This window comes from Eretmochelys imbricata, chromosome 15, assembly GCF_965152235.1.
Source record: "Eretmochelys imbricata isolate rEreImb1 chromosome 15, rEreImb1.hap1, whole genome shotgun sequence".
Lineage (NCBI taxonomy): Eukaryota > Metazoa > Chordata > Testudines > Cheloniidae > Eretmochelys > Eretmochelys imbricata.
Genome location: NC_135586.1, coordinates 28,078,504 through 28,094,840, shown reverse-complemented (window position 1 = coordinate 28,094,840; position 16,337 = coordinate 28,078,504). Strand labels below are relative to the sequence as shown.

At 40.9% G+C, this 16,337-nt stretch overlaps 1 protein-coding gene across 2 annotated transcripts in view; it reads right to left on the bottom strand.

Annotated features, from left to right (window-relative positions):
• Positions 1-16,337, bottom strand: part of MAPKAPK5 (MAPK activated protein kinase 5) — a 30,301-nt gene that overhangs the window by 12,840 nt on the left and 1,124 nt on the right. For both annotated transcript variants that reach the window (XM_077834596.1, XM_077834597.1), the window contains exons 2-8: positions 12,472-12,545; positions 10,338-10,413; positions 8,746-8,843; positions 7,462-7,570; positions 4,425-4,514; positions 3,146-3,241; positions 1,667-1,747 (exon numbers count right to left, since the gene is read on the bottom strand). In XM_077834596.1, the coding sequence (XP_077690722.1) occupies positions 1,667-1,747; positions 3,146-3,241; positions 4,425-4,514; positions 7,462-7,570; positions 8,746-8,843; positions 10,338-10,413; positions 12,472-12,545 (624 nt within the window). The remainder of the gene's footprint in view (positions 1-1,666; positions 1,748-3,145; positions 3,242-4,424; positions 4,515-7,461; positions 7,571-8,745; positions 8,844-10,337; positions 10,414-12,471; positions 12,546-16,337) is intronic.

The following is a 16,337-nucleotide window of genomic DNA, read 5'->3' as shown; positions in this document are numbered from 1 at the left end:
GTCCACAAAAGTGCACCCATGTCCCCCCATTGTGACTCTTAAGAGCTTAACAAAAAGCAGTTGGACCACTTTCCCTATCACTGAAGCTGTGACGGTATGTTAATCACTATATTGAAAGAAACTCCTGCCGGACACCTGCTCTGTCAGTTCCATTATTTATGTAAGTGTCTGGAAAGTACTGGTTTCTTCCCGCTCAACTCTGCCCAAGGTACTTTTCAGGGATTCCTTCTGAAAAGGAAGACATATGGGGTAATGCAGGAGAGATCACCTCTGTGTATTTCCATTATGATTTCTGATATAGTCTACTCAAATGTACCTCCTTATACCAAAGACTCCCTTAGTGTATGCGGAGCTGAAGAATTGCCCTTGAGAGTGATCTCAGTGCGAACATTTTCCCTTGCAACCAGAGAACTCTAGGCTTTCTTCAATCAAAGCTGAAAACATCACAGGAAAACACTAAGTGGACAAAACACCACTAACTATGGAGGGAAAGATGCCGATAAGCAGACTCAGTTTTTAGGAGAAGCCAAAAACGAATACGACCTTCCTGGTTAGCCTTGAGTGCTCATAAAAGAAATCTCAGGACAAATTCTATCACAATCTTTGTCAAGACAATCCTAGGATCAGCCATGATACCTATGACTTTACGGGTACAGATATTAAAGTAGTTTCCCATTGTATAATAGAACTATTCCTCATCTTAAAAAAAAAAGACAACAGCATGAATCAGAGAGAGGCTCAAGTTAGCAGGCTCTGCTATTGTGTGATCAGGAGCCCCTAATATCAACAGTAGAGAGGATTCTTTTGGAAGAGCCTTTGACAGTGGTGAAAGAATTTCTTCCCAAACAGGTATATCCCAATGGAATAATTTTCCTTGCAGTTTTTAATACTGTTAACTGTGCTGGCATATTTCTCGTTTGATCGTGCTATTATGAAGGAGTTCACACTTGAGACCAAGAGCTCACTTCCATCAGAAAGAACTCCTCAAAGCCAGAAGCACAGTTAAGCATGTCATGTATCACTAGCCCTGGGACAGCTAATCTGCGCAGCCCAGTTAACAAGCAGAAACTAATCACAGTACCTCTGAAATCCATGAACCCTAAAATAATAACTGGAGATTGAAAAAAGCAACTATGAACAACAGGGACAGATGTATTTTGAACTATTAAGCGAAGCTGCAATTAATTGCATTTTGGTGGCAATAGTTTACCTTCCTCCATACCATAATACTCACCTGCACACAATTCTCCCAGCCCGCTTAATGAAACTAGGCCAGCCATATACTCAGGGAAGACTACTGCCAATAGTGCCAATGTACCACCTGCTCGGTTTTTTAATTTTTATTTTCCAACACTTGCTCCACTGTAAAGTAGCCAAAGCAAAAACTCTGTCCCTGGGGTTATTCCATTCCTGCTAAGAAAGGGTCATTTGGCAAAGTGACAGTTCCTGCTTTTCGCTGGGAAACTCAGTGTAGTACATCTGGTTAGTTTTATGCATTAGGAAGCCTCGAGTCTGAACCTGTTTACTGCTCCTGGTCACAGATGCCCCACTTCATGGCAGTGTGATAAGCCGCTATTACAGTTAGTTCTATGGTTGCATCTACCTGCAGAAGGAAAAAGCACTTTCCTTAAAAGACATCAACACGCAGATTCCTTGAAAAGTTTACCTTGTTATAAGTGTAGGGTGTTGGCGAGGTAGGGATAATACCAGATTTCTCTTTCTGATGTCGTCTTTGTGCCTCCAGTACCTATTGCAGGGAGATGAAAACAAGAATCCACATTAGAAATTACAGTGCAAATCTAAATCACATGCCTATAGTTAAAGCTGCCTGACACCTTCCATTATATGACCCTATTTTCAGCTGCTTAAAACTTTTCCAAACAAACAGTTCAGGCTGAAATTTTCTGGGTAAGTTTCAGCTAAAATGGCTTGGCCATTTCTGAGAATGAGGTTAGCCAAAAAAAATGAAGTTAGAGAATGAAGGTTAGTTGTTTAGCTAATGTTACAAAAAAGCGTTGGAAGAATTTTTTTTGTTGGGAAGCTCTAGTACGTCCAGCAGCAGGGTGTTGCGCTGGAGTCAGGGATGTGCCTTTTTTGCTGCCCTTGTGAAAAGTTGGCCAAGTTACAAGCCTTCAAAAAATCAGCTCCTTAGAGACTGGGCAGAGTTAACAGCTAAATTTTCCAAAGAGTCCATCTTCACTAAGCATGCTCCAGCCCCTCACACATCTATATGCTGAGGGGAATATGTATGCACCGTCCCATCGAAGGAGTGAACATGCTCCCTCATGGGGCTGCAGGGGCTCAGCAGGACTTTCCCTACAGTTGCTGCTCCTGGCTGTCAGAGGCTGCTGTCATGTCAGGCACCATAACAGAGCAGGGAGCCTGCCTCTGCTATGCTCTCAACGCTCACCCTACTGGTGCCCAGGCAGCAAGGAGGAGGAGGAATTAATCTGACTTGGCTGCAGAGGATTGAGGAAAGGAGAGGGAAGGGATCATATAATTAAAGACAGCGTATGTGCACCAAGGGGCCATATGAAGGGTGCATGGAGAACTTGATTTCTGGCATTTCCTAACTTTTGACTACTTGGCTTTGCAACTTAATGTTCTTGTAATGTAGCTTTTTAAAATGTAATTTAATATAGGCTTGCACTGGGGCGAGGAGGCCCCAGATCACCTGTATTAACACAACCAGAGCTCAGTTTCTGAGACCCTAAGTCTCAACGCAGATGCAACAATAGGTTTCTGCCAATTTACAGATGACCCTCCCCTCGAGGGAGATCAGAATTCAAGATTTAAAATATATCCCTTATCTCCATTTTACTAATACATACTAACACCATTTTGCTTGGAAAACTACAAACCAGAAAGGCTAATTGATTGCAGCAAGGCAGAGTCCAAGCTAGAAACAGCCTCTAGATCGCTTGTCTCACAGTCCCCTGCTGTAACCAGTAGATTGCAGTGGTGTAAAGCAATAGGCACTTCGTTTTGAAAGGCTATCCATACTATCCATTTCTTCATGACTCCCACCCGAGAGTCCCTTAGTAGTCTCTAGAAAGGGGTATTAGACTGGCATGTGTACAAAGGCGAGGCCAATAAATACTGCATGCATTATTTCCCTATAACTGAAAGTACAATCATTCATTACCTGAGGTGCTACATAGTATGGAGTGAACTGGGGTGTCATCAAGTCACCTTGGTCTATCTTGGCAAACCCAAAGTCGCACAACTTAACTGGAGCATCCTGAAACAAGCAGCAGGAGGGATTGTATTACGGAATCTTGTTGTATTTGAATTTCTTTTCCTTTATGGTATAGAGTTCTTCCTTCCCTCTTGCATTCAACTCTAATCTCATTCCTGCTGTTGCTTACTCCTCTTTTTCAGCTATTTCCTTCCCACTGACACCAGGCGGCTATCATGAATTGATTTACTTGAGCAATGAATACCCTTTGTGCTCCAGGCTGCTCTCAGAAACTCAAAGTATATCCCACCGCCTTGTCTGGAAGGTCCTACCCGCAAAACTGTGCTGGTTCCATTGCATATGCAGAGTGGGTCGCGGGTAGGGAGGGATGTGATGGGCCATCAACAGTGGTTCCACAACTATATGGATCCTCTAGTCCAGGGGTGGCCAAACTTACTGACCCTTTATAATAATCTTCATAACCTTGAGAGCCAGGCACGCCTGCCAGGACTCAGGGCTTCAGCCCTGGGGGCTCACCTGTCGGGGCTTGGGGCTTCTGCTGTGCAGAGGGTGGTGGGACTTGAGGCTTCTGCACTGTGGGAGGTGCCTGCCAAGGCTCAGGGCCCCAGCAGGCATGCCCCACGGACCAGAAGCCCTGAGCTCCCCTCCCTGCCAATCTGTGAGGGGAAGAAGGGGGGTTGCGGGTGGGGTCTCCAGAAGCCACGCTTTAACTGTACAAGAGCCACGTGTGGCTCGTGAGCCACAGTTTGGCCACCCCTGCTCTAATCAAAACACTCGTACTGTGTATATTTGCAAGTGTATGTTGGGGGTGGGAGGGATGGAGATGCAGTGACTAAGGTAATAAAAACAGAGTAGGAAGGATTCTGTCCCATTCAAACCCTTGAAAAGATCCCTTATGTAAGGTCCATTTATCGTGGCTAGGCACAGGATTTGGCCCTAGGTAAGATCTCAGTGGTGCGGACATGTTCTGTTCTGAGCAAATCACAATGTGATTTCATTGGGGCACTGAGAAGTAGGAATCCAAAGGAGTCAGTCATGTGCTATCACCAAAAGATTGGGCTGATCTCACTGCACAATGACCTCTCTTTGTAAAGCACGTTGAGAACTACTGATGAAAAGCACAATATAAGAACTAGGTATTATTATTTTCCACTTTTCTAAGCATCATCTTCGATCATGTTATAAAATTCACCAAGAATGGAAGAAAACTAAGTCCGCATCTTACCAAAGAGTTATCCTTGAAGAGGAGATTCTCAGGCTTGAGGTCTCTATGTGCAATGTTTAATGAGTGACAGTGCTGCAAAGCCAAAGCTATCTGAAAAAGGGCACAATAAATCAACTAGTTATAGACTTCTCCCTTTGCCTTGACAATATTTTTGCACTTTAAAGAGACACTGTAACATAGTTTAGGCCCCAAATGTTTTCAGAGAGAAATTTAAATATTTAATGAAAGCCAATTGTAGATTCAGACATTCCTGTGCAGTACTGGAAACCGAAACAGCACACTGCACTAGTGCATGGAAATCAGGAAGTGAAACTGCCTAGAAGTAGACACACTGACCAGTCTATTCAATTTACATTTCATTAAGCTTCGACAAAAGGAAAACAAACAGCATAAATTCTTTTTTATTACGTAAATAAGCCAGAGCAGTATTACTAACCCAGGTATGTAATGCATTTTCAGTACTGAGGTTTTATCATGACAGTGTCCCTTTATTTGCTGACTTGGTCAGCAGTGTCACTAACATGCTTGCAGTTACTCAAGCAATTACATTCTGCTTAACTTTCAACAGTAAAGTTCTTATTTCAGGACTTCACCTACGAAAGTTGATTTCAGCCAACGTTTTCTCTCTTTCATTACTTAAGAGCTAACATTCAGGCAACTTTATTCTTTAACACGTTAATGGACTGTCTACATTTCACCTGTTCCATGTGACATAGAAAACTACTAGTAGTCCTTCCAAGGTAAGAGGATGATAGTTTTACACTGCTGCAATTGCTTAGAAACTTGTTACCTAGTCTTAAGACTCCACAGATTGCACATGTGAAGGTGCAATTCATTTAAACAATGAAAAGAAAAAATGTTTACATAACATCATTGAAACAAAACAAAATTAAGGCCCAGTCAAGCAGTCCTTATTTGGGGAGAATTCATTGATTTCAATGGGACTTCTGCCCAAGCAGGGACTCAGGATAGGCTTCATTAACTGGGAACACAGGGTTAAAATTCTCTAACTGCAGATATTATTCAGGAAACACCAGACATAAAAATAACGCTTTAAAGTAGTTTCTAAAACCCCATTCTTGCAAAGGCTAATGCATTAATAAGTAACTTTATGCATGTGTGTGGTCTCATTGAAATCAATGGACTTCACACATGCATGGTTGTAAGACTGGACATAAATGAACTGAATTCCGTCCATGTGCTTAAAAAAAAAAAAGTTACTTTTGACGAGTTCTTCCTGGAGACTCTTGTTCAGAAAGTGTGCTGTCTTTTACAACCAAACTTCATAAAACACTAGTAAATTTACTGCGAAGAACAATCCTGCATTTCTCATCTAATTTCTGGGCTGGTCCATTGCACTGAATGGAAAGCCAGAAAGATAATTGCAATTAACACTTCATGAGAAACAACTTACAAAACATAAGACAGTGGTTTTCAACCTGTGGTCTAAGATTTCCAAAGGGGTCCAACACCTCCATTTGAAATGTTTTAGGGGTCCGCAAATGAAAAAAGGTTGAAAACCATTGACATAAGGTATTTTATAGAAAATTAAGTTGGAAAGAACAGAATTTGCTCCATCCCCTCCAAATCTCCCCTCCGCCTCCCCCTCAAAATACAGCACCCAGCACAGTCTCCCTAATACACTGGAAGCACAATCATGACATCAAGGTATCACTATGCAACCATATCAACAGCTTAAAGAGCCAAACACCCTGTGGAAAATGTTGAAAAGCATTCAATTTAGAAAGAATTATGTGGTATCCCTGTCTGCTTTTTCTTTTTAAACCCACTATGGTCATTTTCAGGGGACCAGGATATTTGTAGCTTAGAGTTTTCATTGAATCTTGCTCCGTATATCTCCCATCTCAATTCATGCATCTTCATTTTGGGATGTCATAATTCTCTCCGCAAGAACGAGGTGAGGGGGACTGTGTTCCCGATATTCACATGGAGAGGAGCCCTTCAGCATGTGGAAGGGCTCAAACACTTTTGCAGCCATATCCTCCTTTTCTGTGGCTCCTGGTAGAGGCCTTTCCTGCCCCACAGTGGTTCTCTGGAGAAACCACAGCCTAAGGCTAGATTATTTTTTCTGCAGCCCTCTCATGAATCTGGGCTTTTCTGGGTGGGCCCCACAGCTCACCCAGAAGGGTGGGAGGAACAAGGAACAGTTTCCCTTCTCAGAGGAATGATATGGGGAATTTCCCAAGGGGATCCTTGCAGAAATCCTAACCCACTGAGCCCCTCCTTCAAACTTGACCACATCTGGCCCCTCTGATGGGAGATGAGTAGATGAACTGATAAGCAACAAAGCATTTGATGGATGCAGAAGTCCTCAGTAATACAAGCTGGGGAGATGGCAAGATACCACAGTGCTGAGTGCGTTCTAGTTGGCTAGGGAGAGAAAAGAAACACAGAAGACATGTGCTATACATACTGGTAGACTCATCTTGGAACTCAATGGGTTTTTAGGTCTTCCACAAGACATTAGCAGATCCTTAACGCTTAGAGAGAACACTGGTATTTTCTAGACTCTGAGAAAAATGAATGCTTAGGGCATATATACATGATATGGTATATCTGCTGTCTCCCATGGGCTGAGAGAAACACTACTAATTAGTAATTATATCTGATAGTTAGCAGTGGTTCCCTGCTAGGCCTGCGACCATCTGTTCCCCATGAAGACCCTTCCTGGTGGTCTCCTGAATACAACATTTTGAGAATTGCAAAGCCAGGGACAGGGTAGGAGGGTCTCTCTCTCTTGTGAAGTGCTCAGGAGAATGAAGAAGCTGGAGAACCACTAATAAGAAGGACTTCAAAAGGTACAAAGATCTTAACCCAGAAAAACTAGCAAAAACCTTAAAATTCTTCAGTTCTATCAAAACTTTGGTATTATCAGATTATAACAAAGCAGGCAATGATCATTGGATCAGAACTGAGGGTTATTTTAGCTTCCTTTTTCCTTCCCCGCCCCCATGAAATTGTAACTATTTTAACCATTATTATTCCTGGTTTTGCTTATACATGGGAGTTAACTTGCCTGCTTTGTTACTTGGCTTGCTTGCTTCTCAGTAAAGTGCCGGTGCTGGCTGATTCTGTGAAATAGCTCTCCCCCTTCCATCATCTCCATTACAATTAGAAGCCGAGCCCTGTTTAAAAGCATTTCATTTCATTACATTAAAAAAATTGTCAAAATATAACAATTGCTAATCTAGTAATGCACATTTCAGAGCTGGTGATGCAGGCCAAAAGAGAGACAGTGTAATTGTCTCATACTGTTGTTCTGTCTACTTTAGTTTAATAATTTTGGTTTTTACAGTGTCAAATACAGTATCTTCTGGTCTCCTGCATAATCTGACTCCCTGAATAGTGCATTGTACTATCACACGGGAGACTACAGTTTGCTCTTCACATTAGGCTCTCATGCTTTCCAACTGAAGCGAATGCATGTAGGGATTATTTATGTAGAGCTGTAGGTGTCCATAGCAATTTACAAATGTGAAGCTGCCAGCCACCTTTAAAGTTTTAGAGGCAGGATACCATATTGTGCCTCCCAGTTTTAATTAAAGTTTTACTGTCAACCCCCCTGAGAACAAAAAGACAGAGGATGGCAGTCCTTCGTTTTATATTAAAACAAAACTCTACCCACTCTTAAGTCCTTAACACCCAATTAGAAGCTACTGTCAGTATTTTTTCCCTAGGTCATATCAATAGTTGACAATTGCCCAGGTTCAGAAATGTTATTTTTCAAATGCAATTCAATATACAGATGTATTATTAACACTGGCATTTCTGAACCTGCTCCTGGCCAGAAGTCACCAATCTCTTGCAAAGGGATCTCATTTGTGAGCCTGCATATAAAGGGAAAGTATCAGTGTCAGAGAGATAAAACTACAACTCCTACCCTGTTTTAATACAGGCTTGAAACTGGAAAGCTCCTCAAAGAATGCTGACTCTGAAGCTCTTATGCGCCAAACTAGTATTAAAGCAGGACAGAAGCCTGTTTACTCTCAGACAATGTATGTGTTCCAAATTATGGTATTTTTCAACAAGATGATGGCAGGAAATATGCAGCAAAGAAATCAAACTTTAATCAAAAAATGAAATTCAATGTATACAGTATCTGTCTATAAAGCCAGGGCACTGCAATGAGAAAAATGGGTGTAGCTTACTGTGAAGTGTAGTATTTTGCCTGGAAGCTCCAGCTGGGGATTCCTTTCAGGTTCATTATTAATTATTTATTATTATTAAAAAAGTCTCCACTATACCTGGGCCTAAATATGGAAAGCAAGATGTGGGAATCAATCACCCTATGTAATCTTACCTTGGACTGGATTCATGAGGGAACTGCACACTGTTAGCATAAACTTCAATAATTTGAACAATATTTGGATGTGTTGCACACATCATGTGCAGACGTACCTTAAAGAGAAGGTAAGAAACGTTACTGTATACAACGGTATGCATCAAACCGCTCCATTCCTCCCCATATCCCCAAGACTACAGGAACCAATAAATCAAAATGACTTAATTGCTTCCATGTAAATTACACACAGGCTAAAAATTATATAGCCCACTCACTTATTTCAAAACGATGCCTAAAAGCATTTATGTGATCAGCCAAGGAGACATTACATTCAAATAAATAAGACAAAAGACAATATCAATTTATTTACCTGTCAAGAATTGTTACAGCTTATGGTATCAACTCTAATAAACCACTCAAAGTTCAATCTTTAGAAGATTTTTTTTTTAAAGAAATGATCTTATAGTAACAATAAGGATATGGCTTACAGTGACAAACATCTGGAAGTTCACCAATAAAAGTTCAAACTCTAGACCCTGCCTCCTTTTATGACCAGATGGAATAGTACTCATGATACGTAAAGTCACCTTCTATTCAGATATTCTGCCATACTGGAAGCTTCAACCAGTTTTAAACCTCTTAGTTTGGAGGATCAAGCCAGATCCTTGATCTTATTTTCATGTAGCTTTCCCAGGCAATTTAATGAGAATTTGCTTTGTAGCAGGAAAAGGAATTTGCATAAATCTTAAGCACAATTTCTTTTTTTCCTTTTTCTTTCTAGAGTGGGGAGCATTAAAATTGTAAACTATTGCTTGTAATTTTATGTCGATTGATACATTTTTCAATGTGAGGAGAAGGACACCAGTGCTAGATGTGTAAAGAATGGGTGATATAGACGTGTTTTTTTAATTTAAGAATAAATGACATTTTAATGTACACTGATTAAATGTTGCCTGAAACATCACATCTATTTTCATTCAACAAAAAAAATTCAAAAGAACACAGTGTGCAAAATCATAAAAAATCTGTAATAGCCCTCTTAAAGACCATGCATTCCACATGGCTATTCCCATGTTAGTGTCACTCACACTAATGTAATCATGAATTAAGCTAGTGTGCTCATCTAAGATCTCCTACACCAAATCAACCCTAAATTATTTAGAGTGCCACTTGAAGCATGTCTGACAGTTCTTACTTTAGTAATGCTGGGAGTGAGATGTATGGAAGGTAAATTACCTCTAAACTATTCATATTATGTTACATAATGGAGGGTGAGGAGGGCACTGTAAATTCATACACCTTTCTGAACTGAATCTTCTGTGCATAGACAGCAGATATCCATTGTGAATGCAGCATGTCTAGCAAGACCACAAAAGTGTTCCCAGTAGAAACCAAACATAGGGAGTTCATACGGTCAAAAGCAGAGCACTGCCTAGCAAGCGGTATTGCAAAAAGCAAACCCTTCTTAACATATCATAAGGGAATCTGCCAATGGCTGACTCACTTTCTACCTTAGCTAATTCTTTTTAATACAAGTGGAATAATTTGCAAAATGGGAGAGATCTTGTACATTTCAATAATTATACAGGTTTTTAAAAAATGAACTATACCTCATTTCTAGCTTTTGGACGATCAAGAAGAATTTTCAGTGCAAACCGTTCTTGAGTAGATTTTTTCATGCAGACTCTGGTATTATAGCAACAAAATCATTCAGTCAGCAGGATTGTGAAAAAGGTATTTTAATTAACTGATTTATAATTACTGGTATTAGCTCATCAAATGGGAGCGAAGATTAACATAGGCTATTTGTAATATACAGGGTGCTTGTTGAGAAACTAGACTAGAAAGCCTCAAAGGAATGACAAGTCATCACCATATTCCACAACGATCACAAGACACACTTGAAATGTGGACATTTTACACAGAATTTATACTCCCAACAATACACAGCACATCTTGATTCAAGAGACGGCAAGGACTGAAATTGGTAAATAGCTTTGCAGATTAGAAACAATATATTATACATGTTAATAATTAAGTGAGTAGCTTTTGATTAAAAACTCCCTGACAAATTAAACATCTGGAAAGTAGAGTTTAATCAGCAATAATACACACAGTGTTTCCAACGCAAAGCTATTGTTCTGACAAGGCCACTGACCATGTTGAAAACAAGCACTTGTGCAATGTATATTTAATATTAATGATTGGACTGCTTCAGAGGGAAGGGTCTTAGGCCTATTTGGCAGCCATCAAATATAAAGAACAAAGGAAAATTTCAAACTCGATGGGACAGAGTGATAAAAAATGTATTGTAAGAAATCATCCTTCCTGGACAGGGAAAATAGATGAGATGGCCCAACTGGTCTTCTCCTTCTCAATCCCCCAGTGCTAGAGACAGTGAAGTTTGTTTTCCAGGATTGTAACGAGGTTTATATTCTCCACATTGGCACTAAACGGGTTAACTGGAGCTAGAACAGCTCAATTAAGAAACCTGGAGGCGGGGCTAGGTCCCACCAGATGAAGCCCAGCTGGGTGGTGAGTACAAAGGGAGGAAGCCCAGTTAAGAAGGGTGATGGGGGAGGGGATTTTTCAGTCCATCTCTGGTTGTTAGAGAGTGAAGAATGATCTAGAGAAAGGCAGAGAGAACACTAAAGGAAAGGGCCTGAAGGAAAGCCAAGGTAGAGAGAATTCCAGGAAGCAGCAAGAGTCAAAGGGAACAAACCTTAGCTGCTCAGTCTCTGAATTGGAGCCTAGGGGAGAGGGAGGCCAGGGGTTCCCCTACCCACCACTGGGAAAGGTGGTACGGGAACACCCTGACACAATGCAGGCAGGACTGTTGCATTTGGAGCTAGACCTTCAGGTTAAAGAATCTGTAGAGGAGGGAGTCAGGCTAAGGGCAAAGAGTTATGTCTGAGTTTAAGTTTATTGGACTTGGGAGGGGGACTAAATGTAACCTTGCCAGAGGGCTGAGCCATGAGAAGAAGCAGGCCCCTGCAGGACAAGAGTGACTGTCAGCGGGGGGCAGTAGATGAGACCCAGCCCCGAGCGGCACTCCAGCGGTGAGTGAAAAGGACAGAAGTACAAATGTCTGTTCTGGGGTTCCAGGCTGACAGAGACTGTTCATAGCGCCTTGCAGGCAGGGCCCAGTTCTTGCATGTCAGTGATAAGAATATTAACGACCCAGCTAGTTCTGGTAAAAGATACTGGACTAGTTACAGTATCTGAATTGGCTTCACATAACAAGCTGAAAAAAAGAGCTGGTAAAATTAGCTAAAAGGCATCTGGTGCTGAATAACCAACTGACAATACCATAGATGGGCGTGGTGCCCTCTGCATTGTATGGACAGTGTTTTAGAAAGAGAAACAGATGCTGGAACAGTATTTTCTAAGAGCATCTTGCCCAAGCACATAACTATTCCTAGTTTGTTTTAGAAATAGAATGGTGGGCAATGGGGCAAAATGAGAGAGATGAGATGAAGAATTTTTACTTTTATTGCAAACATTCCCAATAGTGGCAGAGTACCCGAGTCACATACACACTCCATGTACATGGTACCTTACATCAGAGTCAAGAACTTGTTACTAACACACAAACTTTTCCTATTTCCTTTTAACTAAACGGGAGGAACTCTTCAAGAGTTACACATCTTTCTACTATTAACACAGTTAAAATATATACTCACTTCTTTGCAGCTAACCTGACAATTTGATGGCATACACAAATCAGCAGGTGTACTGTCTTACCTAACTGGACCACTGATTCCAGCTCCCAGCTTCTGAGTCCAGTTAATGCTGTATTCCTCTAAAATGGAGGTTTCCTATGCAAAAGGGAAAAAACAATTACCACAACCTTTCTGAAAAGCATATATCTGCAGCCCAGATTTGAAAGAGACATCAATGGAAAAATCTGCTTTTATTTCACTTTACCAAGGAAAGTTACACACCCTTACAAACAACAGCATAACATGGTGCTATAGTGTAAAATATTTTTTGTGCTGCTGTGGCAGTTTGCTAAAGCTGGTCATGCTAGTATTCTGAAGGGGGTGACCATCAATTAATACAAGGGGCCTGGGAAATAATAGCATGCGAGACTATCTTGCTCCTGAGTTCTGCCTCACCCCTTCTTCTCCCTCCCCCCCCCCCCCCAAAAAAAAAACCAAACAGACAAACTGTGGATAAATAATATATTTTTAATTTGAATTTACTTTTTGGTCCCATCCACATTAGCATCTTGCTAAAGAACTGAGATTTCCAGTCTTTGGATCTTTACATTGCAAATTAAGCACAGCAGAGGCCAGTGCTAAAAACTGGTTTGATCTTGTTTGTTAAGGAACCACACTCAGAATAACCATTTTTTCTCCGATCCACACAAACAGGACCGAACCATACTATGATATGCCTCAGGAACTATCATACTTAAACATGTTCCTTCAACATTACATCATTTGTTGTAGAAGTGGGGGGCCTGAGCATAGACAGAGTGTTGGCTAAAGCTTCTACCACTGCTGTTAAAGACAGTCATCTAACAATACCACGGGAGAAGAGTATAGATTTATATATGCTAGCTGTTAATATAGTGCCAGGGAAATATATATTCCATATTGTTCCTGATGCTGCTCCTCCCAGGAAGTAATTTATGTAAGTTTGTTTTCTGGCTTGCTCTAAGGAACACAGGAAGTAGAGATCGACAATGCAGGGAAAAGATTAAACAGGAGAAAAACGTTAAGGTGCAGTGAACAGAATAAACTGTTTGCCAAGTGACTATTTTGACTAGTCTTTCCTATATATTTTCTGTCAGACTTAGTAGTACAATAGTGACCAAAGCCAGGGTCTGAGCTCTCTTTCTGCTCATCATCCTTCCCTCGCCCTGCACGATCTGTACTGGTCATTATCTGGAATGTGTGACAAACTTATTGCATATTTTACCACCTGTGTGCTCAGAGCTGTATACAGAGAAAGGCATCTTCTAAATACAGGAGTGGATCACCAAAGTAAAATACAGATGTTCAGACATATTACTGACAGGCTCAAGATGCAAAACTCAAATGGTCAGTCTTTTTAAAATTAATTAATTTAAAAGACCCCCAATATACACTGCAGTTGGTGGGTTAATGTTGAACGGCCTCCCAGAAAATGTGGTATTTTAAGCAGGATTTGAAAGGACTGAATCACATGTAAGGATAAGGGAATAGGTCCCCGGGTAAAGGGGAGACATGAATTTAAAATTATATTGCAAGCTGTTTAGGACAGGGAGCTTGCCTCTCTATATGACCTGCAGAGTGCTTAGTAAAGTTGGGTACTAATAATAGAGTGGCATGAACAAAGGTACAAAGGTAAAAATTTAAGCATCTTTCACATGTCCCAGTTATACCCCCTTAGAAGAAATAGGAGAAAATCAGAGCAGGTGCCTATTACATGGCTTATTGTTTTCAAGTAATAACACTGACAAAGTGTAGTTCTCTTATCAATTTATCAGTTGCAATGATCTTAAAGTCATATAAAGGAACAGATTTATCCCCTTGTTTTATTCTTGGATCAGTTATTTGTATAATGAAAGTGCAGACGATTAGAAAAATTGCCTTTTCATTCTAAAAAAAATATTAAGTATAGATGGGGTCTCTTTGAACAATGGCTCACACATCACGCTACACCTCCTCAGCACCTTCCCTGCCCAAACAGAATGGCAAACAATATTCATGGTGTCTATAAGACCCTCCAAGGAATAACCTGAAATTTCCTTGATGCAAGGAGGAATTAAAACCCTCTCTTCAGAGAAGCCTAGCAAGACAACTGTTTCTTCCTGCCTTATATAGGACAAAGAGACCATGAGAGGAGACAGCTGCAGGCTAAAGCAAAGAGCTCAGACAAGACTAAATGCTATTTTAAAGCTTCTTAAATGAACCTATAGATTCTCTAGAGAAACTGAAGAAAGTTTTTTTGGAAAGGGGGGGGGGGAACAGATGGAGGAAGTAGCTTCTGAAGGGCTGAAACAGCACCTACCGATGCAGGTAGCAAACCAGCAGTATACTATAGCTAGCTCTCCAGCTGGAAAGACCTAGCAACTTGGGAGGAGCAGTGTAGTGAAGCAGTGAACTTGTAAAGTGACTGGCAGGTCAACTGGAACTAATTTGCAGATGCTCAGAATGAAAGTGCTGCAGCTGCTACTAGTGAAGGGATTTTAAATGTGCTAAGTTGTACCTTAAAATTGCTTCAAACACTCATGCCTGTTATGCAAAGAGGGTGCATGGAGCCTTATGCTGAGGTTAAAAGTTCTCACCTATAGCGGTGGGATTTGTATGCCTTTTATTGTTTTGCGCTTAAAGATGAACTAAGCCTGCTTCCTGGGGTTCACTCTCATTGCCATATATTTCCCCCGACCTCCCTCCATCCATTAGAGTTCCACTGCGTTAAAGAGTTCAACTTCCATTCAATAAGTAGAGGGCACTTAAAAAGAATGGTGTGAGCACTCATCCTACACATCTCATATCCAGGCGCCAACAGAACAGCAAGTGAGTGGCAGTCTCTGAAAACCAACTAAGCTCTTTTCCGGCACAGGCCCTCGCGTGTAACAAATATTTGGGGGGAAAAAAGTCTTGCAAGTTCATTCTCCAACACTTTCCCCCTAGACCCGGTGAAAAATTGTAGAGAGGGATTTTAAAAAGAACCATTCATATTCAACATCAAAACCAATTCAAAATTTGGAGTAATTAATGCCTGATCTTCAAAATATGAGTGGATTTGCATTGCTCAAATGTACTTTCCAACTTCTGCTAGTTTATGCTGGCACAGTGATCTACATTCACCCAACTTTTGTTGCAGAACTTGAACCAATGGGCATGAAAACAAACTGTAATAATCACATTTGATCAATGATAAAGGGGAAGTTCAACCTCACGCTTTAATGAAGGATTGAATTATATTTTGAATTGATATCATGCCTTTTATCCTAAAGAATCACACAGTATCCACTGATAACTAGCTATCCCGAGAATAACAGCCAGCTACATGGCTGGCACACACCACAGTACACATGGGGGCGGGGGGGTTGTGGATTTTTAAACCAAGGACATCTAGGCAAATGCTTATTCTTACAAACTGTGCCACAGGATTGTAGTGCCTGTGCAAGTCAGACGGATGAATGCTCACTTTTGGACAACAACTGCACTGTCCTCAGTCTGTTACCAACAGGATTAATCACTCCTGAGGTATCGGACTGTATTATACATCCTCTAGTACATTTTTATTGTTGTTTTTGTCTCACTGACTTTCACTATTTTCCTCAGGGAATCAACCCAGGCAGGTGACAGGATTCAACAAAAAATTAAGTTCTTACAATCATTCTTGCTGTGCAAACCTAAGTCTGTTTTGTGCCCTCCCCTTTCTCCCAAAAAGCAGATGTCACACATGCCAAGTTTGTTTTCATAAAGAGCAGCATTTTCTTCTGAAGTGGACAAGTTTCCTGCATATCAATTTGAGGACAGACTACAAAACTGTCTGGCTAGATTCGGTCCACTACGTGGCAAAAGACTTCAGGGAGTTGCTCCTGCAATCAGTGGGACATGGGTGCAAGTTTTTATACTCAACATAGTATCAGAGTGCCTACGTATTTA